This window comes from Microtus pennsylvanicus, chromosome 14, assembly GCF_037038515.1.
Source record: "Microtus pennsylvanicus isolate mMicPen1 chromosome 14, mMicPen1.hap1, whole genome shotgun sequence".
NCBI lineage: Eukaryota > Metazoa > Chordata > Mammalia > Rodentia > Cricetidae > Microtus > Microtus pennsylvanicus.
Genome location: NC_134592.1, coordinates 35,482,933 through 35,509,856, shown reverse-complemented (window position 1 = coordinate 35,509,856; position 26,924 = coordinate 35,482,933). Strand labels below are relative to the sequence as shown.

At 49.1% G+C, this 26,924-nt stretch overlaps 1 protein-coding gene across 3 annotated transcripts in view; it reads right to left on the bottom strand.

The window, feature by feature from the left end:
- The window catches only part of Actn1 (actinin alpha 1), a 95,577-nt gene that overhangs the window by 6,766 nt on the left and 61,887 nt on the right, over positions 1 to 26,924 (bottom strand). For all 3 annotated transcript variants that reach the window (XM_075948263.1, XM_075948262.1, XM_075948261.1), the window contains exons 4-16: positions 24,016 to 24,102; positions 22,234 to 22,321; positions 21,675 to 21,753; positions 19,130 to 19,211; positions 17,697 to 17,782; positions 10,631 to 10,723; positions 9,186 to 9,416; positions 7,113 to 7,260; positions 4,546 to 4,696; positions 3,402 to 3,510; positions 2,849 to 2,989; positions 2,002 to 2,184; positions 1,015 to 1,149 (exon numbers count right to left, since the gene is read on the bottom strand). In XM_075948263.1, the coding sequence (XP_075804378.1) occupies positions 1,015 to 1,149; positions 2,002 to 2,184; positions 2,849 to 2,989; positions 3,402 to 3,510; positions 4,546 to 4,696; positions 7,113 to 7,260; positions 9,186 to 9,416; positions 10,631 to 10,723; positions 17,697 to 17,782; positions 19,130 to 19,211; positions 21,675 to 21,753; positions 22,234 to 22,321; positions 24,016 to 24,102 (1,613 nt within the window). The remainder of the gene's footprint in view (positions 1 to 1,014; positions 1,150 to 2,001; positions 2,185 to 2,848; positions 2,990 to 3,401; positions 3,511 to 4,545; positions 4,697 to 7,112; positions 7,261 to 9,185; positions 9,417 to 10,630; positions 10,724 to 17,696; positions 17,783 to 19,129; positions 19,212 to 21,674; positions 21,754 to 22,233; positions 22,322 to 24,015; positions 24,103 to 26,924) is intronic.

Below are 26,924 nucleotides of genomic sequence, written 5' to 3'. Positions count from 1 at the left end.
ACTCAGAGGGCAGGGACAAGTCCCCCAAGGTCACTTCTACTAGCATCCTGGCCCTAGAGAAACTAGAACTAGCAACACTGAACATTAAAAGATATTTAGCATGGACGGTTCTCGGAAAGGAAGCTGCACCTTATAGTACTATATTAAGCCTTGGCACTAGGTGGAATATCTTCCATCAATCATGTACCTCTCAGCGCAAGAAAAGGATCGCGGAGTCAATAGCTGACCCGAACACTCATTTTGCTTGCTATTTAAACGCCTTCCAGAGAGCACTGCTCCCAGCCAGCTCCCTCCCAACCAGGACCCCTCATATTCCTCAGTTCACCTGGCATACCTCCTCTGCAGCTATTTTTGCTCCTGCTCTTTTGTCCCCTAGGATGGTTATGCAAGCCCTGCTGAGGCACCCAACCTCATGAGCGAGGCCTAATGTACATTTCTGCCAGCCACTGACTCATGTAAGTGGTTCTTGGCGAAAGCAGGTTTTATTCATTCAGTTCAGTCCCCTGTTAACATTTATCGAGTATTTAAAAGTCGAGTCTTGGGGGTGCAGGTGTGTGTGTGTGTGTGTGTGTGTGTGTGTGCGCGCGCGCACGCGCGCACATGTACACACTCATATAAACTTGACACAAACTCTACACTCAAGATGTTCTGTGATCACTCATCACACACATCCCACAAAATGTTCTATACTTGTGCTAAGAGGCTTGCTGAGAGCTCTCTTACGAAGAAGGATCAGGCCCACCGCCTGGGGAGCAGTAACGGAGACAAGGCAACCCAGAGGGGCTGAGCTGACCCAGGCATCTACTTGCTCTTTCTGTGGAACTTTCATAGGAGTTCCTTAGTAGTGTCCTAATTTGCCCCAATCAAACCACCAGCAACCCCTGCAATTAAACGATCCTGTGCTCAGACCTCAGTCTTCCATGGTCCCTCTCAGTAACCAGGTGACTTGGCTGGTTGGAATGGTAACAGGAAAGGGTAAAACAGTCCCAGCCTGGTTCCCATGACAAGACTCACCTCCATCTTGGTCTGGATCCAGGGCCCAATGACATTGGCTTGGGCCCCAAACTGCTTGCGTAGCCTCTCATTGTGCTGCTGGCGGGCATGTTCCTCTGTTAGTGCCTGGTCCCTCCGGGGCACCAGCTGCCGTACCTGGGGTGGGCATAACCATACGACTCTGTAGGTATGCCAGTCACATGTCCCATACTCCCAGGTGAGGAAAAGAGGACCCCCCATGAGGAAAAGAGGCAAGTCAGAATGCAGTAAGAGCAAAGATGTCAACTTAGACCAGAAACTCATTCACTAACAAACGAAAACCAATGAGATACAGAAAAATTTCCTGCCCTTAAAAAAATGTACAATGGTTTGCAACCACTTTGGAAATCAGTATGGCAATTTCTCAGAAAATTAGGAAGCAATCTAACTTAAGACTCAGCAATACCGCTGTTGGGTATATACCCAAAAGATACTCAATCATACCACAAGGACATGTGCTCAACTATGTTCATAAGCAGCATTATTGGTAATAGCCAGAACCTGGAAACAACCTAGATGCCCCTCAACCAAAGAATGGATAAAGAAAATGTACATTTACACAATGGAGTATTAAACAGCAGTAAAAAATAATGGCATCTTGAAATTTGCAGGCAAATGGGTGGAACTAGAAAAAACCATATTGAGTGAGGTAACCCAGACCCAGAAAGACAAATATAATATGTACTCACTCATAAGTAGTTTTAAGACATAAAGCAAAGAAAAATCAGCCTACAGGTAACCCCAGAGAAACCAGACAACAAAGAGGACCCTAAGAGAGACACACATGGATCTACATAGGAAGGTGAAAAAGATAAGATCTCGTGAGTAAACTGAGAACATGGGGGTCATGGGAGAGAGTAGAAAGGAAGAAGGGAGGAAGAGTGGAGAAAAATGTATAGCTCAATAAAAACAATAATAAAGAAGAAATATACAATGGTTCGGCCTATGCCCATTAGCCCTTCAACTCACATGGTCCCATTTGCCATTGATCTCCTGAGGCGTGATGGTTGTATAGGGGTTGGTGCCTGCCATGTTGACATGATAGGTCTGGACAATCTTGGACACTTCATTGTGGATGCCCAGGATGGCCAGGCGCTCTTTGTCAGCATCTGGGAGAGTGGCCTTGAACTGCTCATGGGCTGTGGTCAGTCCCTGGACAGACAATGGCAGGAGTTAGTCAGACAAGATAAACAAAAGGAGCCCAAGAAGTCCCAAATAAAGGACTGAAGGCCCCTAAAGGTCAAGTCCTACACCTATTAAAGACGTGGGAACACCAAACCAAGTTCTGATGGCAGATTTGGGATATGGTATATAATAATAAAGTCTACATTTTTTGTGTGCACAAAAGAAAAGGTCAAAAGAACACATAAATAAATACATTTGTCTGCGGGGCAGTGGTGGCACATGTCTTTAATCCTAGTACTTGGGAGGCAGAGGCAGACAGATCTCTGCGTTTGAGGCTAGCTTGGTCAGCAGTACATGGTGAGACCCTATCTTTAAAAGGCTGGAGAGATGACTCAGCAGTTAAGAGCACTTGCTATTCTTGCAGCGGACCAGGGTTCAGTTCCCAGCATACATATGAGTGCCAGCAACCATCTGCAACTCCAGTTTCAGGGGAATTTGGGCACCGTATCCAAGTGGCACACATACATACATGTAGACAAAACACCCATATGTTGTTTATAACATAAAAATAAAACAATCTTAAAAACCAAACAACTCAACCTTCCATGCTAACTCTTCTCAATCTATGGGATCCTTGGGATACTGGTTCTCGGTTTATCCTAAAGAGGATCAGCCTCTCCGGGATGCCCACCTGGATCTCCTCAATGGTATGGACAATGAAGGTGTCCTGCAGGTCCTCCATGGCTCCCTCCATCCAGTTGTTGAAGGGTGCAGCCCGCTTGGCATATTCCAAGTACAGCTGGTCGATAGTCTCCAGCAGCTTCTCTGTTCTCTGGGAGTATCAAGTGGGGTGGACTGGTTAGTAGAGTGATACTCGAAAGCCAAGCCCCCGGGCATCTTGGTCTAGAAGCACCAGACTGGACGAGGCAGAAAGAACCAGTTCTTCAGTGGCTCTGGGTCTTGGCTATCAATTGACATATCATCACATTGGAATCACTTGTCCTAGTCCCAAGAGGGTCTGGTTTACAGAACAGGACAACTCTCAAAAGGCTAGAGCTGGGCTCACAAGTTCATGGGGACAGGAGGAGGATCTCCATCAATGCAAAGTTCACACATTCTCAGTCAAAGTGAGTCTTCCTATTTAGGCCAGAGATGGGGATGGTCCAGGGAATCATGGGAACTTAAAAAGCAGAGAACTAAGGAGGAGGAGCAGGAAGTGACACACAGCACTGCAGGGTCCTCACCTCTAACGCTTCCCTCCGCTTCTGAGTGAGGGCCCCAAGATTGTCCCACTGGTCACAGATCTTTTGGCAACGAGCATTGACACTGGGTGAGTCATAATAGTCCAACTCACTGTAGGGTGGGAAGAGACAGACAGGGGTCAAAGGATGAGGGACACACAGGTTGAGGTGGGCAGGTATGGAGCCTGCCATTCCTGTTCCCGGGGATGTCAGGAGCACTAGCTGTGCTGGGGGAGCTGAGGGTGCTCTCCTCTGCACACTTCCAGCACCCTGCCCCATTCCCGCCTCCTTGGCTTTCAGGAAATCAGAGGCAGGAGACAGCCCTTGCTGCAAATAAAGCTGGTGGTGAATCTAATGGCCAATGATGGGAAGCTGCTGAGCCCAAGAAAAAAAAGCTCAGAGTCAAGGACTAAGGTTTGGGAGCCAGGCAAGGTGGCTCATGCCTATAATCTCAGCACTCTCCTAGGAGGCTGAGACAGGAGGATTGCCAAGTTTGAGGCTAACCTGAGCTACTCATTGAGTTCTAGGCCAGTCTAGAGCCACAATTTGAATCCTGTCTCAAGAGAAAATGAACGAACAGAAAACCAAAATCTAGGCTGGCAAGATCAAGATGATCCAGTGGGTAAAGCACTTGCTGTGTAAGCTTGAAGACCTGAGTTCAATTCCTGGAGCTCAAAGTAAAAGCAGAGGGAGAACCAACTCCTTCCCACTATCCCCTGACATGCGTATGCCTGTTCTCTCTTTCTCTCTCTCTCTCTCTCTCTCTCTCTCTCTCTCTCTCTCTCTCTCTCTCTCTCTCTCTCTCACACACACACACACACACACAATTAAAAACCAAACAGCACAAAAATGTTGTAACAAATCCCATTACTTTTACACTAATCTAAAAGGTTTGAGCACCCCTGATCCTATCCTTGTAATAGGTGATGACCAAACATCTGCACAAGAACGAAACGATTCAGGCTCTCCCACCAGGAAGAGTCCTTGCCTTCTGTATTGCCTGCCCCTTGACCACATGGGCACAACACCTTCCCCCACTCAAGCGCCATCTGTCTATCCCCTTACTTCCTCATCTACAGCAGCTGAGAAAGCAGACCCCAGCATCACACTGAGACCTCAAAGAAAAAGAGACCGAAGCAGCCCCTACTTGAGCTCCTGGGCGATGGCCGCGATCTGCTCCACACGGTCCTGGTGGGCAGCCAGGTCACTCTCAAAAGCCTCGTGTTTCTTGAGCAGGGCCTTGATCTCCGACAAGGTGGCTGTCTCATAATCCTTCTGCCGCAGCATGGCTTCTTTGCCTTGGGTTGGGTAGCGGGGGATACGGGTCGGGGGGAGATGGGGACAGGACACAGATGAGCAAGAGCCAGGCAAGCATCATCCAACTCTCAAGCCCCAGAAAGCTCTGCTTGTTGGAGTATTTCCCATGGAGACGCTCATGAGAGTAAGAGAATAGATATATAGCAAAGAATATCCAGCTATGGGGGGAGACTGGGAGGACTACTGCCTTTCAGGGAGCACCTCCAGGACATTTAAACTGGTTGTCTACGAAGGTTATGCAGGAATATGTAGAAAGGCACGAGGCCTGACATTCACTTTCCAACAGCAGGAAACAGCAATACATGCTCTGTGGAGTAACGGGGGCGGGGGAGAGTAGAGGCAGAGGAGTACCTCATGGGTACTTTAGAATCTTAGATCGCTCTAGTTACGATGTAAAGTGTGATCCCTGCCAGGGATCCCTTCCCAGCTCTTCTCAGTGCAATCGGTGCACCCATGGCCTCTGCCACTCACATCCACTGGTGCCCAGAGCCTTCTCTGCCATCAGTAATGTCCTCACCCCAGGGCAAGGATAGTGCCTGTACCTTTAGCCCTGCTCTCAGAGGAGGAAGGCAAGGATGAGAAACGACCTCCCTAAAAAGCTTCCAAGTTGCCTGAGGAAGGACTGTCAGGGTAGGGGAAGCTGAGCCTTGTTTATATGCATGTTCTCTGTAACTAGGCCGTCATAGCGTGATCCCACCTTTGCGGCCCATAAAGGCTAAACTGTGAAGCTAAGAGCTACGGCCAAGAGTAGAGCATTTCTTTTCTTTTGGTATTGGGTTAGGTTTTTGTTTTTTGTTGTTGTTTGATGGAGGAAGGTCATTGGTTAAAAAATAAAGAAACTGCTTTGGCCCATTTTATTGGTTAGAACATAGGTGAGTGGGGTGAACAGAACAGGATTCTGGGAGAAAGAAGCTGAGTCAGGGAGACACCATGCAGCTCTCTCCCGGGCAGACGCGATGCAGCCAGCCACCAGGTCAGACATGCTAAATCTTTCCTGATAAGCGCACATCATGGTGCTACAAAGATTATAAGAAATGGGCTAATCCAGGTGCGAGAGCTAGCCTAGAAGAGGCTAGATAGAAATGGGCCAAGCGATGTTTAAAAGAATATAGTTTCTGTGTAATTATTTCGGGTAAAGCTAGCCATGGGGGCGGCCGGGTGCCGGGGACGCAGCCCCGCTGCCCTTATTACAACAGTTGTTTGTTTTCCCTTTAAAATCATAACACAGTAAGTTTAGATTTAATTTACAAATAAATGTATTTATCTATTCCTACATAAATATATTTCCTGCTCTAAAAATATTTAGTAGCACACACTTATTTAGTAGCACACACTATCAGAATTTCTATTTTGGCTTCATGGTCTTCCTGGGTATAGTGGTCCTTCAAGATCTGTAAGGGACTCATTTCAGGACTGTCTAAGAATACCTAACTCCCAAGATGCTCAAATTCCTTATATAAGATGGCACAGTATGTAATCTCCATATATTCTCCCATATACTTTAAGTCACTTCAGTTGCTTACAGTATAAATGCTACACAGTTAGTGTTTGTCATAGCCTTCAAGGGATTATGACAGGAAAACAGTCTGTATGAGCTCAGCACAGACATAATTCCTTTCTGCTCTTAATGTTTTGCTTCAAAGTTTGGTTTAATTCAGAGCCACAGAACCCATGGATACGAATAGTTTTCTTGGCCAGATTTTTCCAACAGAGCTTCTCATTGCTCTGTGGGACCCCAGATCCTACCCTACCCCAGCTTGCACTGTGACAGATTTCCTATAGATAACCCTGGGCACACAATGTCCTCCATGTTTAGGGTTAATTCCTTAGAATGAAATTCCAGTTGGGTGTAGTGACACACACCTTTACTCCCAGCACTAGGGAGGCAGAGGCAGGTGGATCTCTGGGTTCAAGGCCAGCCTGGTCTACACTGAGAGTTCTAGGTCAGTCAAGACTACATAATGAAACCTCTATTTCAAAACAAAACAGAAATAAAATAAATTAAGAAAAAAGTGAATGGATCAGAGCCATCCTCACCAATTCCCTTCACTCTGTACTTGCAAGTGCACTGGCATCCTAAATCCACCAGCTTATCTGGTGTTTTCCTACCAAGCCAGACCACTCCCAGATAGCTATAGACTGCGGTCCTCCCTGATGCCAGCAATTCTCCTCAGCGTCCTGGGCCCTCAGCATGTGATTCTCACAAACCTAGGAGCGGGTACTACTGTTCGCACTCTGCGAACATGGAAACTGAAGCAATCCAGAGGTCAATGAACTTGTCTGGTGCCAGAGGACTATTAAACAAGATGACATAAACCAAAGCAAAAGAACCGAGTTATTGCTGGAGGCTGGGTGGGAGTCAGAAAGCAGAAACCAGGGAGGCGGAAGCCGGCTCACCATCTGTCCAGGCCTCGTGGATAGAGGCCTTCTGCCGGAACTTCTCTGCCAGGTGGTCCAACCTCTCTAGCCTCCGGATCTCATTCAGCAGCCACTCCTCGTAGCCCTTCTCTGCCTGCTCCAGGCAACCCCAGGCATTGTTGATATCCTGCAGAGATGGAGACACAGGCTCAGAGAACCTGGAGGGGCTGGAGCTTTCCAGGCAGAGATGTTTCTGATCTTAGCCCCGACACACATCACAGTCAAGCATCCATCTCACTCTTCCAGCTCCTATGCGTATTAATTACCCTGCCTCTTAGATAGGGAGTGGAGTCCGTTCACATGCAGTTATGGAGCTAGTTCGCTGACTAGCTTCCAGATGAATCCTAGCCAGCCTCAGAGGTTCAACAACAAGTCAGGGAACCAAACTAAGAATGAAGCAAAATAACCAAAACTAAAAAACAAACAAACAAACAAAAGCCTGGAGGTGGTGATGCATGCCTTTAATCCCAGCACTTGGGAGGTAGATACTGTAAGTTCAAAGCCAACCTGGTGTACAGAGCAAGTTCCAGGACAGGCATCAAAGCTACAAAGAGAAACCCTCATCTCAAAATCAAAAAATAAATTAAAAAAGGAGGAGGAGGAAGAGGAGGAAGAAGAGGAAGATGAAGAAGAGGAAGAGGAGGAGGATTTTGGCTCTGGGCTCTGGAGAGTAGCTTGGATGAGGGAATCAGCTGTGATCATGAGAAGAAAGCAATGCACAATGCCCATTGTACAGGCATCCTACAGTTAGCACAGGGCACCCAGTTGGAATACCAAGAGCAGAACCAGTCTGAGAGCCAGCCTCCTGCCCCACATCAGGGGCACGTTCTTTACTTCTCAAGAGTATCTGTTTAGCTAGAAGTGACTCTAACAACCCAAACCATCTGATTAAATCCTGAACTCTGAAGAACTGGTCTTCATATGTTTACATGACACCACAGGCCTTTTTCTTCCTTGAAGATCACCTTGTTCCTGCCTCCTCCCACTTGGTCTGTCCTCTCTGGTCCTGCCCAATATGCCTGGATTTTTGTTTGTTTTTGTATTGTTATTCCTTGTTGGAAAGGAGAAAAGGTGGTGCCTTGATGAGTTTGCCCTGTATTCTCCTGGCTCATAAAGTCCTGGAGACAGGATAAAAGGAATGAGTGACAAGACAAAAAGGGACGTAATGGGAGAGCACCCAGGACACAGAAAATTAACTGCATATTAGGGTTTTGTCCCTGTTTTCTGCATAGGGCTTAGCGATTCTTGCTGTGATCCACCTGCCTCGGTTTCCTAAGAGCTGGGATTATAGACTTGATTCACACCCAGCTTGTTATAGGCATTTCTGTTTGAAAGAATCTTATATAAAACATGCTTTAAGAATCCACTTAAAATTATACTTATACAGAAAGATTAAATTGGACTTGGCAGCATAGGCCTGTAATCCCAGCTACTTAGAATGTCAAGGCAGAATCTCAAGTTCAAGGTCTTCATGGTTGAGTCCTAGATGAGTTGATCCCCAGGATGAGTTAGTTACCTCACAGAAAGAAATGAAAAGGGGGCTGGGGATGTGGTCCTGTATCAGAGTGTTTGTCTAGCATGCATGAGGACCTGGATTCAATAAAAAGATCTTTCCAAATTAGAACAAAATTGATAGTTGGTAATAAGAGTATAAATAACTTTTACTTTTTTTAATATTTATTTGTATATTAGAAATACACTACAAAATTAATTTGTTATTTAAGATAACAAAAGTGGGTCTGTTTTGTTTGTTTTCGCTTAAGGTCATATCAAAGTAAAAACTAACATTATTTGCTTGGTTCAGCATGACCAGACATTCTGTTTAAAACATTATTTTTTAAGGGGCAGGGGGAGTTTGGAATGCTAAGATGAGCAAGCCTGACCCAGAACAGTCAGGGGAAAAGGTGGCTATCGCTCTGTGCCTGTGCTTGAGTCTGGGTGACAAAGTGAAAGAAATGTGGAACATGGCATCTAAGTAGAAGAAAACCCACCTCCAAGCAGCTGGGGGATGGAGGTGACCAGGCGGGCCCCAGACTTGCCCCTGGCACTCACCGAGACCATCCTGCCCTCGGAAGGCATAAAGGCGGGCCGGTTGCTGAGCCGCAGTTTGGTCTGCAGCGTGTTGAAGTTGATCTCCAGCTGGCATTTCTCCTGCACCTTAGGCGGCTTGTGCAGGCGCCGGTAGTCTCGGAAGTCCTCCAGCTTCTGCTGCATGGCATGCATGGTGTTCTCGGGCACCCGATTCTCCAGCCACGGGATGGTGCGGCGGATCCACTCCAACAGCTACGGTGAAAGGGCAGAGGCAAGGCATGGACCAAGGATGCTGGAGGAAGGTGTGCGCAAAGGCAAGACGTCTCTCCTAACGGCACACTCCCTTCCCAACTACCCACTGGGGCCTCACCATGCCACGAAGCAAGGCTTCTGGGTGCTTCCTCCAAGTTGACCAGGACATGGTCAACTCAGAGCCCACACCCCTCATGTTCTCGGCCCTGATAGGGACAAACCAAAGAACCACAGGCTGCTCTAAAAGCAAAGACACCTGAGCTCAAGTCTATCTGGGCCTCAGTTTCTTCACCTATACAAAGCCGGGGTATAATAGAACAGGGACGTCTGGCCTCAGAAGAGGCTAGAATCTGGGACAGCCGAGATGTCTATCCCGGAGCCATGGTGAGGATTAGGAAGATGGAGGGCTGCAAAGACGGATGACAGGAAGCACACGGACCACCTGCACATTGCCAGGCATGACCCACGGAGTGACTCACAGCAATAATCATAGAAAGACGACATGGTCGAGTGCTACCAGCACCCCCACGCTATGGAGGAGGCGCCCAGGGCTCTGCTCTGCCAGGTCACGCAGCTTGCTATGGTGACTGGCTGGAATGGTGACGCAGGGATTAAAGCCTGGGCATCTGGCTCTCACTAAACCAGAAGGCAGAGCCACCAAGGGGCTAAGGGAACAGTTTAAAAGGCTGAATTCCTTCAGGGAAGAAACAAGCAGCAGCACCTTAACCCAAATGACAGTGGGTCAGCTGCGTAACTTCGTGTCATCCTGTCCCCTGCTGGCCTGTTAAGCCAGCCTGAGCCAGTTCTGAGTCCTCTCAGGCACACGTCTTCTCCGAATCTGATACAGCCCTGTACTATCGAGTTCAGGCAAAACCAACAGAGCGGCAGTACACCAGGCTGCAAATGCCTCTGAGATCTCGGGCTTAACTCCCACTCAGTAAGTGAAAGAAAAAACAAGAGCCAGAGAGGTAGAGACACTTTCCCAGGCTCACTGTAACCGAGACACCACCTCCTCTGTCTTCACTGCCGCTCTCCCAGAGACCCAGAGCCAAGCTGCTCCGTGTTAACTGTGCTTGGAGCATATACTGCACCAGCCTGGGACTGTGTCTACAGAATGACTCTGTAGGTACAGATAGATCCCGAGAGCTTTCTTCTCTCAGGGTGCAATGCAGGGCCTTGCTGGGGCTGGTCTAGAAGAACACAGGGGTACCCACATCACTGGCCAGCTTCTCGTAGTCTTCCATAAGCTGTTCATTCTCTTGATTGACGGCCAAAACTTTGCAGATGCGATTGGCTGCTGTTTCCGCCTGGCAACAAGATGGAAAAGTCATGACTAGCCCACCCCAGCAACGTGGGCCCCTGGACACACCTGTGTCAACAAGCCCCTTCAACCTTGCTGCGCCATGTGGTTGGAAAGGGGCTCCTGGGGCTCTCTCTGAGTCACACTTCCTGTCTTCTGCATCACACTCTTGGCCAGCCCTGGACAAGGGTTGATTCCCCTCATGCATGCTGGGAAGAAATTAATCAAGTAACGGAGGCATTCAAAGTCTCAGGTGGAGAAAGGAAGAAATTCATGCCCATCCTGGAATTCCAGGGATCGCAAGGCTTGGGACCTCAAGCTGGATTTGATGGTATTGTGAAGACGCGAGATTTCAAGTCTGAAAGTGAGGCGGTGCAGCCTCTCAGGTTCCCTGAAAAAAAATCTCTGAAGGCCCCTAGTTCAAAGCCCTTTAGAGAAAAGCTAAAGACATGGCCGCGCATGGAGGATAAGATGTAAGGATCAACACAGCACGGGTGGGAAACCCATCCCAGGTGCCAATGGCCCAGCTAAGATCACACCGTGCACCAAGCACTGGGCCAGGATAGACCAGAGACAGTTCTCAGCAATGAGAAGAATGATGAGGGATGGCATGGTAACCAGCCACAAGGTCTACCTAGCACCCCAAAGAGACCCAGCCTCTGGTGGCTAGTAAGGGTACTGTGTACCCAACATCAGCAGGGACCCTGTGTTCCCGAATCCACTTCACTTAGGTGACTTTGTTGTTAGGATCTTATTAGGTAGCCCTGGCTATCCGGAAACTCACTCCTGTTGTATTCCATGTTAAACTCATAGAGATCTGGCCACCTCTGCCTCCCACGTGCTGGGTGTAGAGGTGTTTGCTCTCACACCTGGCCCACTTGAATGGCTCTGAAGCTGAGTTGTGTCGTTGTACACATGCCAACCCTATATCAAGGTGAAGGGAGTGTGAAGCTCTTTAGGGACCGCAGGATAGAGAGGAGACAATTTAGGGCAGAGAAGACGATGCCCATGAAGACAGATAGGAACCCTGAGACCCTGGAGACAGGTGACCTATAGATAATGAAGGACACCTGGTTTAAGAAAGAAGAAGACAACACGTAAATCTGGTTAATGACCAAAAAGTTTCTGCTACCACAAAATGAGACTGAGTGTAAAGAACTCCCCGAGAACTGGAAGGGATGGGCTATGATATATGTGTTTCTTCCAAGAATTTTTCAAAGGGGAAATGCCAACCAAACCGCATGTCTTGTGGATGAGTGTGCTGGGATACGTAGGGGACGGGACAGAACAAAACTGTCCTAAAGGTCTCTCAACTGAACAGCCAAGAGACTGCATCTACAGTGTGAGTACTGAACAGCCGGGACTCCAAGAGAAGAACGCGGGAATGGCCAGAGGGGGACCTAAGCACCCTCTGGATCCCAGCTCTCAGTTACCATTCCTGTCCTCAAACTCAACCCTGTCCTGCAAATGACATGGCCCCTTCTCATACAGAAGTCCTGCTTGACTACCACCTTGAGAACCACTGAGTAACTGTGGTGAATTTCCTGAGGCCCTGAAGAAATGAGTCACTTCCCAATAGCCTATCTCTAAGAGGCAAGGTCCAAAAAAAACGCAGACTTATGAGCACCAACTCAGTATGCTTCATGAAGCTGGCTGGGGTGATGATCACCTGCCATGGTGTTACCAAAACTACTTTCACCGAAACTAAGGCAGAGGACCACAGACAACCAGGAGGTGGCGTGGCTGCAGACATTGCCACTAAACAAGTCATGGATAGTTTATCATTGTAAATAAACAGCAGCTGCAGTCTGGCCAGGAACATAACCATCCTCCTGCCTCAGACCCCAGAGTGCTGGGAGGACAGGTGTGCACCACTACACTTGCTTGCACTAACATTTCTAATGTAAACAAATCCCAACTTACACTCACTGTCACCCAGATGTGTCCCGAAATCCCGGGCTCAGCAGCCATAAACTACTTGCTGGCCAAGTTGGTGGGCTGGGTGGGCTATGAGTTCATACAATTTCAAGAGCTGTGCTCGGAAGGCTTTGAAGCCTTGCCATGGGCTGTAGATGGTTCCACAATCAAAGAAGCATCCTTTGGGTGAAATCCGGGAAGAGTTCTCCATGGGATTCTCAGGGGCTTTTTGCAAGGGTCGAAGGCCTGATCTTTTCAGTCTCAGCAGGAGAGAGTCCGTGGACACTACCAGCATGCCCAAAGGAACAGCCTTTGGGGAAAGAAGACCCAAAGAGTACAAGAGTACAAGAGTGATTTCTTTATACAGGACCCACCTGTGAACACTTGTGGGTCACCTTGAGGGACAACAGTCCTTTGACCTTTGAGAAGAAGCTTCTTGAAAGACAGATCCCTCTCCTCCCACAGGCTGCAATCCTGAATGAGCCCGCCAGGGGCAGAGGGGACGCATGCTCTCAAGTCTTAGTCACTACTAACCTAAGTCAGAGGTGAGACAACCCAGCTTGGCTGGCCTTGCAGACCCCACCCGCAGAGTGAAGGGAATCAGTCGGGCTGCACCTAGCTTCTCAGCTTCCCCTCCCCAGAACTGCAGGGTGGAGTTGAGAGGAAAACCAATAGCAGCATGGAACATAAGCAATGCTCACAAGGTGGCTGGAGTGTAGAAGCACCGGGGAGGGACTTGGACTAGGAGAGAAAAAAAGTGGCTCTGGGAGAACGGCAGAGATGGAAGCCACCCAGAAGAAAGCCCAGGCTGGGCTCTAGGTTGGGGTTTTCTATGATGGGACGGGCTATTCTAAAACCCATGCAAGAAGCAGGCTGCCCAAGTCTTTCTGAATGACAGACTGCATGAGCTAGCACAAGCAAGCAGAGACACCAACAGGCCAAGAATACACTCCAGAGAAGGCCAGATGTATATTCTCACGTTCTTTGTGACCACTTTCAACTGTACTGTTAGCATAACTAACACACAACAATTTTTTTTTTTTACACAGGGTTTCTCTATGTAGCCCTGGCTGTCCTGGAATTTTCTATGTAGACCAGGCTGCCCTTAAACTCACAGAGATCCACTTGCCTCTCTGCTTCCTAAATGCTGGAATTAAAGGCATGTGTCACCACACCCGGCCACTCAACATTTAATTAAATATATATATATATATATATATATATATATATATATATATATATATCCATGAGTTATTATTATTCTTAGAGATTTAGCTATCTTGTGCCAAACTTCCACTCTGACACTCGAGTGCCAAGTCACCAGAGACAGGTCCATCCATAGAGAGACTGTCATCAATTAAGAATGTCAACAAATACCCAAACCAGGCAAAGGGCTCCACCACCCACAACCCACTGTTCATATGAATGCTACAAAGATCTCATTGTTGGTATTTTTTAGTAAAAATTGCCTGAATCTAGTTAAAATTGCCTTTCTTTACTCTCAGTGACTGCCACCTAGCCTACCCCACAACAAGTCCAGCAGATCATGGCTTCTAGCCTCCAGCATGGAGCTTCCCCAAGACAAGCAAACTGGGGTGGGTTTGGGGACACATGTCTGTCCCTCCACCTGTGCCTCGATTTCCCCATAGTGATCTGGCAATGCTGGCTTCCTCTGCTCTCACACCTCAAAGCTTCTGCCTTATTGATGATGACCTTCTTTGTCCCCACTGCTAGTAGTACGTTCTTAGTGACGGTCTCTTTGCCCTTCCCTAGTGGCACCCGAGCCTCTCCTGGGGGCCTGTTACCCCACCCTAAACCTCCAAGCTCCAAACTGCTGCTCAAAAGCATCCTGCAGCTCCACAGCTGTCTCCAGAGCTGCAGCAGAGCTAGCCCCACTGACTGCTGCCTTCTTGTCAGCGTGCCTTTCCAGACAGGCCCAGCTTCTGTGGATGGGAACACAATTTCTCCTCCAGAAGGTTTACACGAATGGAACGAGAGATTGATGGGTAGGTAGATGGATGCAGACAGCTCCACCTGCCCCTAAACATCCAGAAACATCTGCACCAGATCAAGTTGACCCCCTTGGAAGGCCGACTCCTAGAAATAGCTCCCAAGAGGTCTCCAAAGCACCAACTGCAAAAACAAGGCTTGATGGTCTCCACCCATTCTAAACCCAGCAGAGGAAAGGAAATCAGAACCTAAACCAGCGTGCCAAACAGAAGTTGGTGCTTACCCAATGCGGACAGTCCCTTGACAGTTGTGCCCACCATATCCCTGCATGTCAACACAGGCACTCACGCATGCCTATTAGCTGGGACCTTTCCATTTCTATTATGTATGACTGGCCAGAGAAAGGTGTAGAGAGAGGGTGGGCCATGGAAATGGCTGGGCTCTAGAACATGTTTGTCGTGGGTAGTGTCCACAGAGGCCGTCAAGACAAGAGTGTGAGATGCAGAAAGGCTCCTTCATCTCCTTGCCCCCCAAACCAGAGGCACACATCCTTCTAGGGCTGATCACTCTAGGCAGATGCCGTGGAAGTGGCTGGGGACGGCGCTGGATCAAGCAGGACACCCCACACCCCACCACATTGTCAATGCTCCTATCCTGGGGTGTGGACAAAAGCATGAAATGGTTGCAACAGGGATGAGAAACAGGGAAGAGGGCACAGGGGAGGGGGGATTTCAGAGGGAGAGCCACACAAATCCCACTATCTCCCTATTACACACAGGATACGTATACCACATCACATCTCTTCCACACCATGCACGTGTGCGTGCACATGCATGTGTGTGTCTAAGTAACACACGCACACACACACACACCTCCCAAGCATTATTGGCCAGGCCACAGAGAAGGAATCAAAGACAGGCAAGGCCAGTGTCAGTAGGCATGAAGCCCAGGGCAGAATCCCTAAAGGCAAAGGGCATGAAAAAGAGGAAAAAAATCAGTCAGATAGAGGGGAGAGGCCACTTTGACAGCCTGTCCAGCACTCTCTATGTTATTAGTGGGCTGAGCACAAATGCCCAACCAAGGCAAGCAGAGGAGCTGCCCATACCCTGGCTAAGAGGTCAGGGACAGGGTTCAGGAGAGGTTGGCAAGAGAGCAGCAGAGGTGGGGAGGCAGAGGAAGGGAAGGAGTCAGGAGGCCAGCAGGAGAGCTGGGAAGCTGGAGGCTGGCCACCATGGAGAAAGGCAGGGATGAAGCACCCATCAAGTGGGTGCCAGGGTTGCTGCTAGCCCATCTAGTTGTCTTTGGGCAATTTTTTTTTTAAAAGGTGCTTTTTCTTGAAGGTATTTAAAAAAAAAAAGACTAGTTTGGCTAGAAGACATTTTTACTGCTGGACATGAAGCTCGGCAGTAAAATGCTTCCCTAGCAAGCACGAGGCCTTGGGTGTAATCCCCAGCACCACCACAAAACAAAGAGAGATAGAGAGATAGAAAAGAAAAAGACACCTTTGCTGCTATCTGCACGGTAATTTTAGTAACTAATGTTCAAATCTCTAGCCTATGGTATGTATACAAGTGGCATTTTTATATAGTTTACATCTATCTACGAAAGGCCTGGCTGGAATATGGCATGCAAGACCGTGGCCTGGACACCAGGGAGAAAGCAGAAGACTTCTCCTGGCCCTGGTTCCTGCCTGAATTTGAGAAGATGGCCTGGTTCAGGCAGGAAGAAGGGAGGTTCAGAGGTGAACGGGATTCTGGGTACTTAAGGGAATGGCTAAGGATCCAGGCTCTGACAGCTTAGCTGCCTTCCCCTCGGTGGGGTCCACTATGCCCAGTGTGCACAGAGGCGGGGTGTCTCTGGCATCTGCAAGTGTGCCTGCCAGGGTTCTGAGGATGTCCTGTCCCCCGTGGAGACAGGTGCATTAACTAACCCTCTCTCCTTCAGGGACTGCTGCTGGTGTCCAGCGGAGAGGACAAGATGGGCCAAAGGGCAGCAGGGAGAGCCGGCGAGGCCAAGGGCGAGCTCACCTTCTGCGCACCGAGAAGGCGTGGCAGTGACATGAAACATTAGGTCACATGGCCTTCCCCTCCGGCCTTAGCGTGCCTACACATCTGCACAGAGAAGGAGAAGAGGTTGAGAGGAGAAAGTAGAACAGCACGGAGCAAACCTGAACAGAAGCAGTGGACAGAGAACATGAGACAGAAGGGGGATGGGCAGGAGGAGGGAGGGGACAAGAGCAGAAGGGGACATGAGCAAGGAAGGGAGGGGTGGGGACAGAGCTTCTACCATGCACTTCAGATAGGTCCCTCAGAGGCCATGAGGAGCATGTGGCAGGCCTGAGGACCAAAGCCGTGAAGGTTTCTGTGGGCACAGCCTTGTGCTTCTGGGAGAGACCTCCACTGCCCCAGCTAAGCCTGTGGTGAGCGACAATCCCCAGTCTTCCAGTGCCCACAGTACAAACTGGGCCCTGGTACATTATAAAGCATTCAACCTGGCTTTACCCTCTGCCTCCCAGAGCGATCTGGGTGAGGACAGCAGAAGGGGCTCCTTGCCACTGACGTCCTCGCCCTCCTCCCACCGGTCACACTCATGTCTAAGAACACAGTGTGCGGTGTCCACACGGGGCTCCCAGGCAGGACAGGGTTCAAGGGCTGAAGACGGACTTGTTAAATCCTGCCTGAGAGTAGAAGCAGGCGTGGGGTGGGGGTCCGTGACAAGACCTTTGCAAAATGGGTAAGCGAAGAGAGGAAGTGCGGCACAACCCGACGGAGGCCCTGGGGCTAGGCTGTCAAGCCTGGAGCTCCTGCAGCCAGGACCCACTGGTCTCCCACACCCAGCCTTTCTGCCTGGGGCACGCAGCTGGTTCCAGAGGACCAGCACTTGCTAAATGTTCTTGGCCCTAAGACACGGTGAGCGACAGCAGGGTGGGGTGAGCTAGGAGGCAAACAAGACCTCTTCATAAATGCAGCTAATTATCCACAAGACCAGAACCAAGCCTTCCAGACACCCTGCACCGGGACATGGAGGGACGAAAGGAGGGAAGGGTGGGAGGGTGTGGCCGGGATCTGGCATGAGGTGTGCTGGGCATAGAAGGAGCAAGGGTCCGCGGGTACCTTCTGGGCTCCAGAAAAGGCATGGTAGAAGCTAGACACATAAGTCATAATGGCTTTCTCATCTGGCCGGGCAGTTCCGACGATATCTGGAGAGAGAAAGAGAGAGCTGCAGTTTAAGCTATTGGACACACGGCACATCTCACACGGGGATGCGGAAACCTGCAGACTGTAAGGGACCAAAAGGCCCATCCTGAATCTAGTCAGCCTCCAGAGTCAATGTCCACTAGCAGGAACACGGGACTCAGAGGAAGGAAGGAAAGTGATACCCCAGGAGGCAAGCGAAGACCACAGGGAATGCCTACTGAAGATCAATGGCATCGATAAAAGGGGCTGAAGAAGGAGGGAAGGGCTGAAGATGGAAATAACATATAGAACTCGCAACCAAATGTATGCAAGGATACAGTCAACCCATGGACTAAAGCCAACCCACTCTCAATGGCCATTTTAAACCAGAGGACTTTATGAGCACAAGAGAAGATAAATTGGGAAGTACTATCATGTTTGCTAGATGTCAAACTGGTTTTTTGTTTTGTTTTGTTTTGTTTGGTGTGTGTGTGTGTGTGTGTGTGTGTGTGTGTGTGTGTGTGTGTGTGTGTTTGAGAGAGTCTCGCTTAAGTAGCCCAGGTGGGCCTCAGATTCATGATCCTGTTTCGATCTCCCCAGTGCTGAGATTATAGGCATGTGTCGCACATCTGGCCTATGGATATTATTTTGATTACATGCAAGAATACCCATCTTCTTTTCTTCCCTCCTCTGATATTTCAAGACATGGTTTCTCTGTGTAGACAAGGCTGGCCTAGAACTCCGAGGATCGGCCTGCCTCTGCCTCCTGAGGGCTGGGACTGAAGGTGTGAGCCACCACCGCCTGGTTAATACCCATATCTTTAAGGCATGTACTTGGAAGAAGGTAGCGGTGACTGAGATTTGATTTAATGCAGTCCAACAAAGACAGCAAAGGGACAAAGGAGAGAAATGAGATGAGATGAACTATCAATAACCCTTCTGGACTGGAGGGCATTTATACCATCTCATACTTCTGTGCATGTTTGGAATGTTTCTGATGGTATTTTCAAATATAAAATGCCTGCTGGTAGGGTTGCCAGGAGCACAGGGCTGGGGGCAATCCTGGGCACTCTCCCCACCCTACCCTGTGCACACCTTCAGCTCCTCAACATGGAGCTGAGATACTGTAACATGGTACATGGGCATCGGGGTTGAGGAGAGCCCAAGGGACAGTCGCCAGGGTTCCTGGTTCCTTCTCCAAGAAGCTCACCCCATGCTGCCTGTATGCTACCAGCTAGTGCCTCTTCCTCCAAACCACACAGAATCCCTGGCAAGCAAGTGACCCCCAAGTTGTTCAAGCTGAGGCCCAAGCAAACAGCCCCACCCCCTTCCCGACTCAGCTGCTGGGAGCAGTGGGGGAAAGACCTCACCTTCGGCATCCAGCATCTTAGGGATGTCCAAGAACTTCTCTGCCACATCAAAGGCCGTGTTCAGGTTTGTGAGTGGATCGTCCTAAAGGAGAAAAAGACCGAGTGATCACACAGAGAGCCACGTGTCACAGCCTATCCCAGCTGGGGGGGGGGGGGGAGGGATGCTTTCCCACAGCTCTTCCCAGGTTCTGGGTAGCCAAGGCTGGCCTCAAGGCCAGGCAGGGACCATTAGCTGGAGGTTTAAAACCTTCTCTTCCCACCTCAAGCCTCAGTATATTGGGGAAATGGGGTGGAAAATTTGGGCCCCATGCTAGAGTTGGGGTAGGAAAGAACTGCTAAGAAACGATGCTGGAAGCAGGGAACCATCAGTCCTAGCAGGACGCATGGGTAAAGAATGCAGATGTGGTTCCCCCATCCAAACTCAACAGCTGGCCTGTGTGCTCTTAACCCTGAAAGAACAGTTAGAAGTTGAAGCCGAACCCTTCTGCTCATGGGAATATGTTGAGTTCTTCTATGTAACCATGGCTTTTTGATAATTCACATCTCTACAATCCTCTCCAGAGAACTAAACGGGGAGAGGGGTGTGTGAGGCTGTGGGGGACCTGGCGTCCCTGCATCCTGGAGTGTACTTCAAACCCAAGGTCAGTGTAAAACGGTGCAGCTGAGTGCACAGTCCAGCAGGCGGCATGTCAGTCTCAAAAAAACAATACAGCTGCCCTGGAGGAGGGCACAGAGGGTCCTCAAAAAACTAAACTCCCGCCAGGAGATGGTGGTGCACGCCTTTAGTCCCAGCACTCCAGAGACAGAGGCAGGTGGATCTCTGTGAGCTGAAGGTCAGCCTGATCTACAGAGGGAGTTCCAGGACAACCAAGGCTACACAGAGAAACCTTGTCTTGAAACAAAGCAAAACAAAACAAAAAAAAATTAAACTCCCATACCTAAGGTGTGGGGTTTCCCATGAAAGAGGGGGCAAAAGGATTGTAAGGAGCCAGAGTTTGCTGTGCTACTGTATCCTACAAATGCCAGAAGTTATTCTCAAGAAGTCTCGCCAGCGTGGCTGCCTGAATGTGACCTGTCAAAGGTGACATCAATGGACACGCTAAGGTGGAAGGGAGAAAGCCTCAACCTAGACAAAGGACCACAGGCTGAGAGCTGGACCACGGAATGCTGAGAGCTGGAGAAAGTCTTCCCCTGGGAAGAGCAAGCCACGTGGTTATCTAATACCATACGGTCAGCCCTGAAGACATATACTCATAGGGTAGCATTATATGGACTGACCAGTTTATATTTATGTATTTAGGATCTCTCACACACACACACAAAACCAACAACAACAACAACAACAATAAAGACAACAACAATAAAGAAAAAGAGGCCACTATTTAGGCTGGGACTCTCTTCTCCCTTAGAGCTTAACTTGAGAATGGCAGTTCTAGCTCCAGACACGGGGCCAGGCCTCAGGCTCCTCCCTGTTAGCTGACGGGCTCTTGCGGGTGAGCGGAGCGTGGGGAAACTATCTGCTCTTTTCCTCCTTGCAAATCTTGTTTTTTGTTTTGTTTTTATTTTGTTTTTTTGTTCTTTTGGCAGCTTGCTCATCTATCTACACCCTAAAAGAGGTTCCCAGGGCAAGAACATCAGGGCTTTCTTGGTTCCTGGTTAGCAAGACTCTCTGGGACACAGGTGTGTCTGTGGAGAGTAGGAGGCTAGATTGAACACTGCCCTCAGGTATCCTGGGGGGAGGGGAGGAACAGGCTTGCCAAGAGGCCTATACACGGGCAGGTTGGCCGGTTCCCTTTCTGTTCCATTCCAGACCAGTGTGCGGCCGAGAAGAGCTCACAACAATGGCTTCACGGCAGATAAGAATGGTTCAGGACAGGCTTCAACCGAGGTCTAGGCCAGGGTCCTCTGAGCAGCTTGGACACCTCTAGTCACCATGAGCTTACAAAAGCCCGACCTCCTCACCCCCTCCACATACACTTCTCACTCAGGAAGATCACCAGGTCAGCTAATACCCAAATAGAAATGAAGATGACGGAATGGTGAACTTCAGCCCCAGGCTGAGGCAAGAGGATCACTGAGACCAGGAGCTGGAGACCAGCCTGAGCAATAGAGTGAAACCCATTACCACCTCAAAAGCGGAAATAAAACAGAGCAGCAACACAGGAAACCAAGCCTACAGTGCCTGCCTACACTGGGACAAAATGTCTCTCGGGATACGAGATGTCTTACATCACCAGTAAGTACTGTCACCATAAAAGCAGAAATAATGTAAAGGAGAAATGTCACTCAGCAAACCATCACTCAAACACTACGGCCTCAGATCTGCTAGTTTTCTCGGAATCTGTGACATGCACACTGGTCAATGAATAGAAAAGGCATCTTTCTGCTCACTTCCAGACAGGGCTCAGCCTGGCTGGCCCAGGTCAACACCTTTCAAGCTGGGCACTGGGCTCTTAGCAGTGGTCCTGTCCTCCCTCAGTTTGTCTCTATCCACTAGGGACCAGCCATCAGTCAGGAGGAGATGGTTCATCGGGTGAGCACGTACCTTCCGCAGCTTCCCATAGTCGATCAACTCAGGCCGGTGTCGGTGGATCAAGGCACAGAAACCAAGGCCGTCCTTCCAACTGGAGAGAGAGAGAGAGAGAGAGAGAGAGAGAGAGAGAGAGAGAGATGGGCAAGCTGATGACTCCTGACATTCACTACGCAATCCTCTGGAGCACGATTTAGAAGAGAGGGGAGAAAGGGAGATTTCTGCCTGCCACAGTCCCAGGTATTGGGGTCATGCTTCTCGGAGTGGTTGGAAGTTGAGACGAACCTGCCACATCTACTGTCCCCTTGCTAAGGCCCAGGGCCTTAGCCCATTGTTCTGGAAACCTGGGCTGGGCTTCCTGACATTTGAGGGGATCTTGCCAGTATCATAAATACAAGCACGGGTGTACCAGGTAGCAGTCAAGGCCAATATGCTACGGGGAGGGAAGGCAGATTCAAAGAGACGGCACCTTTCCCCAGAAGATTCTTTTCCCTGACTCTTCCAACCAAAGGGTGCGGGGAGGTCCTGAGGAGGTCAACTGACCTCTGTGGGAGTCTCTGGTTCCAGCACTCACCTGATGTGGAAGTTCTGGATGTTGACATTTTTATACGGAGCTGTCTTCCTCTGACACCACAGGAGTAACCCTTCTTTAGCTGATGTCTCTGTGGAGGAGGAGGAGGGGGAGGGGGGTCAGTGGGCAGACCCAGGGGAGTGAGGACACTGCTCCTAAGAGGGCCTACAGGGAGAGGCCTTAAGCCCCCGAGTCTGTTGATAGAAGGAAGAAAGAAGTCCAAGACATCATGTCTATTTGTTTGGCAAAGTTGGAAAGGTTATTTAAGAAACAGAGAAGCAGGGCTGGAGAGATGGCTCAGCAGTGAAGAGCACCGGCTGCTCTTCCAGAGGTCCTGAGTTCAATTCCCAGTGGGGTGAACACGGAGGAACAGGAAGGAAGCACTCCTGTTGTCCTGGTTCATCCGAAGCCAGGCTTCTTCCCATTGACTGCACTGATTTCGCCCTGGTGCCATCATTCTCTACAGAGTGGGTGGTTTAAACTAAGCCAGGCATCTGAGGGGATGCGGAATTCCCAACTCCAAGGTTGCAGACTGCACTGCCTCCAGGTGTTCAGATCTGGGAACTGCAGGTGGAGGCATTTAGTAAAGAACCCGAGAGACCTCATGTATTTCTAACTTATATGGACTTTAAAATAAGATTAAAGGATCTCTACAAAGACTATAATTTTTCAAGTGCAATCAATTGGCTTGGGGAGCCAGGTATAGTAGTGTTTCCTTTAGTCCCAGCACTCTGGAGGCTGAGGCACGTCAATCTCTGGGGGTTCCAGGCCAGCCAAAGAGGTACAAGGTGAAACCCCGTCTCAAAATATTAAGTAAACAAATATATATATATATACATATAGGTATATGTATGTATATATACACATTGGCATGGGGCTGGAGAGATGGCTCAGCAGTTGAGCACACTAGTGTTCTCATAGAGGTCCCTGGTTCGGTTCTTCACGCCCATGTCAGAATAGCTCACAATCACCTGTAACACCAGCTCCAGGAGCCAATGTCTCTGGCATCTGAGGACACCAGCACTCACCTGGACATAACCACATACAGACACACATGCAAACATACAGTTAAAAATAAAATAAATCTTAATGGGACCGGAGTGATGGCTCAGTGGTTAAAGGTGTTTATTGCTCTTCCAGGACACAGGTTCAGCTCCTAGCACTCACACTGGGAAGCTCACAACTCTTAATTCCAGTCTCAGGAGATCCAATGCCCTTTTCTGGACTTGGGACACGAGGCACACACATAGTACACATTTATACGTGCAGGTAAAAACACCCAGCTACATAAAAGAAAAAACTTAAATATGCATATTTAAAAGCATTTTATCTCAGTTGCATTAAGAAGGTGGTTTTGCATGCATATATCTTGTACATAGCAAATCACAAATAGTAACTGATTAAGAGCACCATTATTAAACACAAAGCTCAAAATTGGCTGGAGTAAGCAATCAAGTCCAGAGAGATTACAGTCACATATCAGAACGTCATGGGCCGATCTGCAAAATGGCCACCAGGGGGTGCTATGAGAGCAGGGGTGGCCATGGGTCAGCTCACTTGCCCATGTCTAATCCTTTCCCCCTGAGGACCCAGTGAGGCTTTAAGATACTCAACCACAGCAGCCTTGACCTTCTGGAAGTAAGGGATGCTGCTGGGATAACCTATTTGGGGGGAGTTATTTGAAATCATGGTCACTGCCCCAGGTGGGGGAGTTCTAGATGAGCCTGCAGAGGAAGGCTAGGCGGGGAAGGAAAGGGAGAGGAACAGAACACAGCGGAAACCTACCTTCCACAGAGATGTCCTGGATGGCAAAGCGAAGGATGATGGTCCAGATCATGCCCAGGGTCATCTTCACATTCCCATCCACAATCTCTATAGAGACAGAGGCAGGACACGTTAGGGGGACTGGAGCAACAGACACATGCATCCCCCTGCATCCCTCGGCATCCCCTGGACCACTTAGAAATCAAACATCACAAATCCCCTCCGTTTCCAGAAGGGGGGGTTATATGTTTGTTTGTTTTTGTTTGTGCAGGAGACTGAACTCACTCACCTCGAACAGAGTTCACCATGTCTACCCAGCTCTACGGTCAGAAGCTGGTAAAAGTTAGTGGGATAGACCACGACAGACGCCATGAGAGAAGCCTGTCTGGGCATGACTCTCTTGGAGGGGTAGGTTCATCAGAAAGGATGCTCTACTTCAACCAGAGTCCTCCACTCTGACAGACAGGAGGGGACAGGTCTCTAAACTCTCACAGAGCTCCTAAGCAGAGGCGACAAATGACCTGGGGGTCTGTGGCCAATCACAGCTCTTAAAACAGTCACTCCTGCAGAGAGCCGAGGTGAAGAACAGACAGTCACGCAGTCCATTTTAAGGCTGCCATCTTAACCAACCCTCTGATTGGTCAAATCTCAAAGTGTCCTAAGTTTTAAAAATAGATTTTTGTTTTTAAAACCCACTCAAGAAGACAGCTCAGACAACCTGCTAAATTTAGTCCTCACACTTTTCCAGGCCTTATATGCTGCGATTCTATTACATTGTCCTTCCTTTTTTATATAAAAATATAAATCAGGACTAGAGAGATGGCTCAGGAGTTAGAACAGTGGCTGCTCTTCTAGAGGACCCAGATTCGATTCCCAGCACCCATAGCGGCTTACAACCATCTGTAATTCAAGTTCCAGGGGCTCCAACACACTCTTCTGGCCTCCACAGGCCCCAGGCGAGCACGTGATACAGACACACACGTAGGCGAACAAATACAAAATAAAAGCAAGTAGAAGTCCATCCCTCTTCATCAGGCTCTGGGGCAGAATAGTCGGTTATTAATTAATTACTGGGAAGGGCAGAAAAAGAGCAACTCCCCTTGAAGACTCAGCCCCGAGGAGTGGATAAAATATTCATGTAAGCAAGTGAATAGCTGTACTATACATCAGTCTAAACCACAGAGCTCTCTTGGTCTTGTGTGGGCAGAGAGGTGAGGTTCAGCTGCAGCTCCCTAATCCTCCCCAGGGCGCAGCAGAGGGCAGTAAGCCGGTCCATGGCAAGACGCTCTCAGTGAAGAGCAAGGTACCCGAGCAATATCTTAGCTACTCCCTTCTGCAATGCTGCTGCGCTGGGTCTGCACTGGTGTACTGGGCAAAGGAACGCCAGCGTTCACTTGGGACACGAGACACCACGTAACTGTTCCTGCTAAGAGCCGCAGACAGCAATGGGCCACCGGTCCATGTTAGCAGTCACTAAAGAGTCTCGGTGGCGGCAGGCAGCTGTTTCCATGATGGGCACCCTCAGCCAGAGCTTTGCAGGAAATACTGCAGGTGAGGTGTGAGAGTATAGAAAGCTAAGGTGGGGGAGGGTCCTGCACTCGGGCTCATGCTGGGACTACAAGAGTGCATTACCAAGCCCCATCTCATAATGGTTCACATTTTTAAAAAGGTTTATTTATTATGTGTACAGCATTCTGCCTCCATGTATGCCTGCAGGCCAGAAGAGGGCACCAGATACGGATGGTTGTGAGCCTCCACATGGTTGCTGGGAATTGAACTCAGGACCTTTGGAAGAGCAGCCAAGGCTCTTAACCTCTGAGCCATCTCCCCAGCCCCATCCATGGTTTACATTTTAAAAGATGTTTTCATCTACAACCTCTAGGATGTTGTTAACATCCACCCACACTGAAAAAGTGTAAATCGACAGGCACCGAACTCTAAGCTCTCACAGGTAAACAGGCGAGAAACGTGAACAAATCCAGAACATGAAATCCGGTATATCATTTTCCCAGACGTTAAATTAGTAAGCTTTAAAAACAAATTCAAACAGATACACATTATTAGTACACTGCGTCTTGAAGCAGAAACTGGCTTTTAAAAGGAAAAAAAATCCTGCTGAAAAAGCTGGCAATGGGCATCTCACAGCGGTTCAGTTCCGGCAATGAAATTCTATCTCCGTGCCTGGCCAAAGACCTGCGGTGGTGCAGAGTAAGGTTTCCGTCTAAATACCCTAGTCGTTCAGTTATTTATCATGGAAACTATGTTCAAAGGACAAAGAGTGACTTAAGTTCCCGGAACTCACCGTCCTTTTGCTCAAAGTCATATCTACCCACCCCACCCAGGCCCTCTTAGGCTGGCAGCCTCATTGTTCCTTCTCCCAGAATATCCACAGGGCTGTCCGTCCCCTCCCCCAGGCCGCGTCACTGGAGCCTTCCCTGACCACCTGTAGGTATTTCTGACATCTGTAGGTATTTCTCGTTGTCTTCTGATGGACAAGGGTCAGGACTATTCCTGTCTTGCAACACTGCTCAGAGCCCACGGGCCTGGCACTGAGTAAGATCTCTACGAATGAACGAACGAATGAGTGAATGCATGCATGAATGAACGAATGAGGCAGGCATGAATCACGGTGAGTGAGCAGAGGCACAGAGGCCTGTCACAGGCCCTGGAGGACCTATAGTGCCTGGCCACTCCCAAGGCAGGCCCAGGTAACAGCTCAGCGATGCTCAATGGGGATGGTAACACTGCATTCCTGAGGATTTAATGACTCAGAGGGAAACGATCCTTACCCTGAAATTTTATGGGCAGCATTTTGACTCTGAGGGGAAATTTTTTTAAGCTTATAAAAGTGATGACAGCGAGGTGCTGCCTTTCGGGAACGAAGGCTCTCCTCCCCTCTGCTGACTCCATGAGGACCAGACACTCTATCT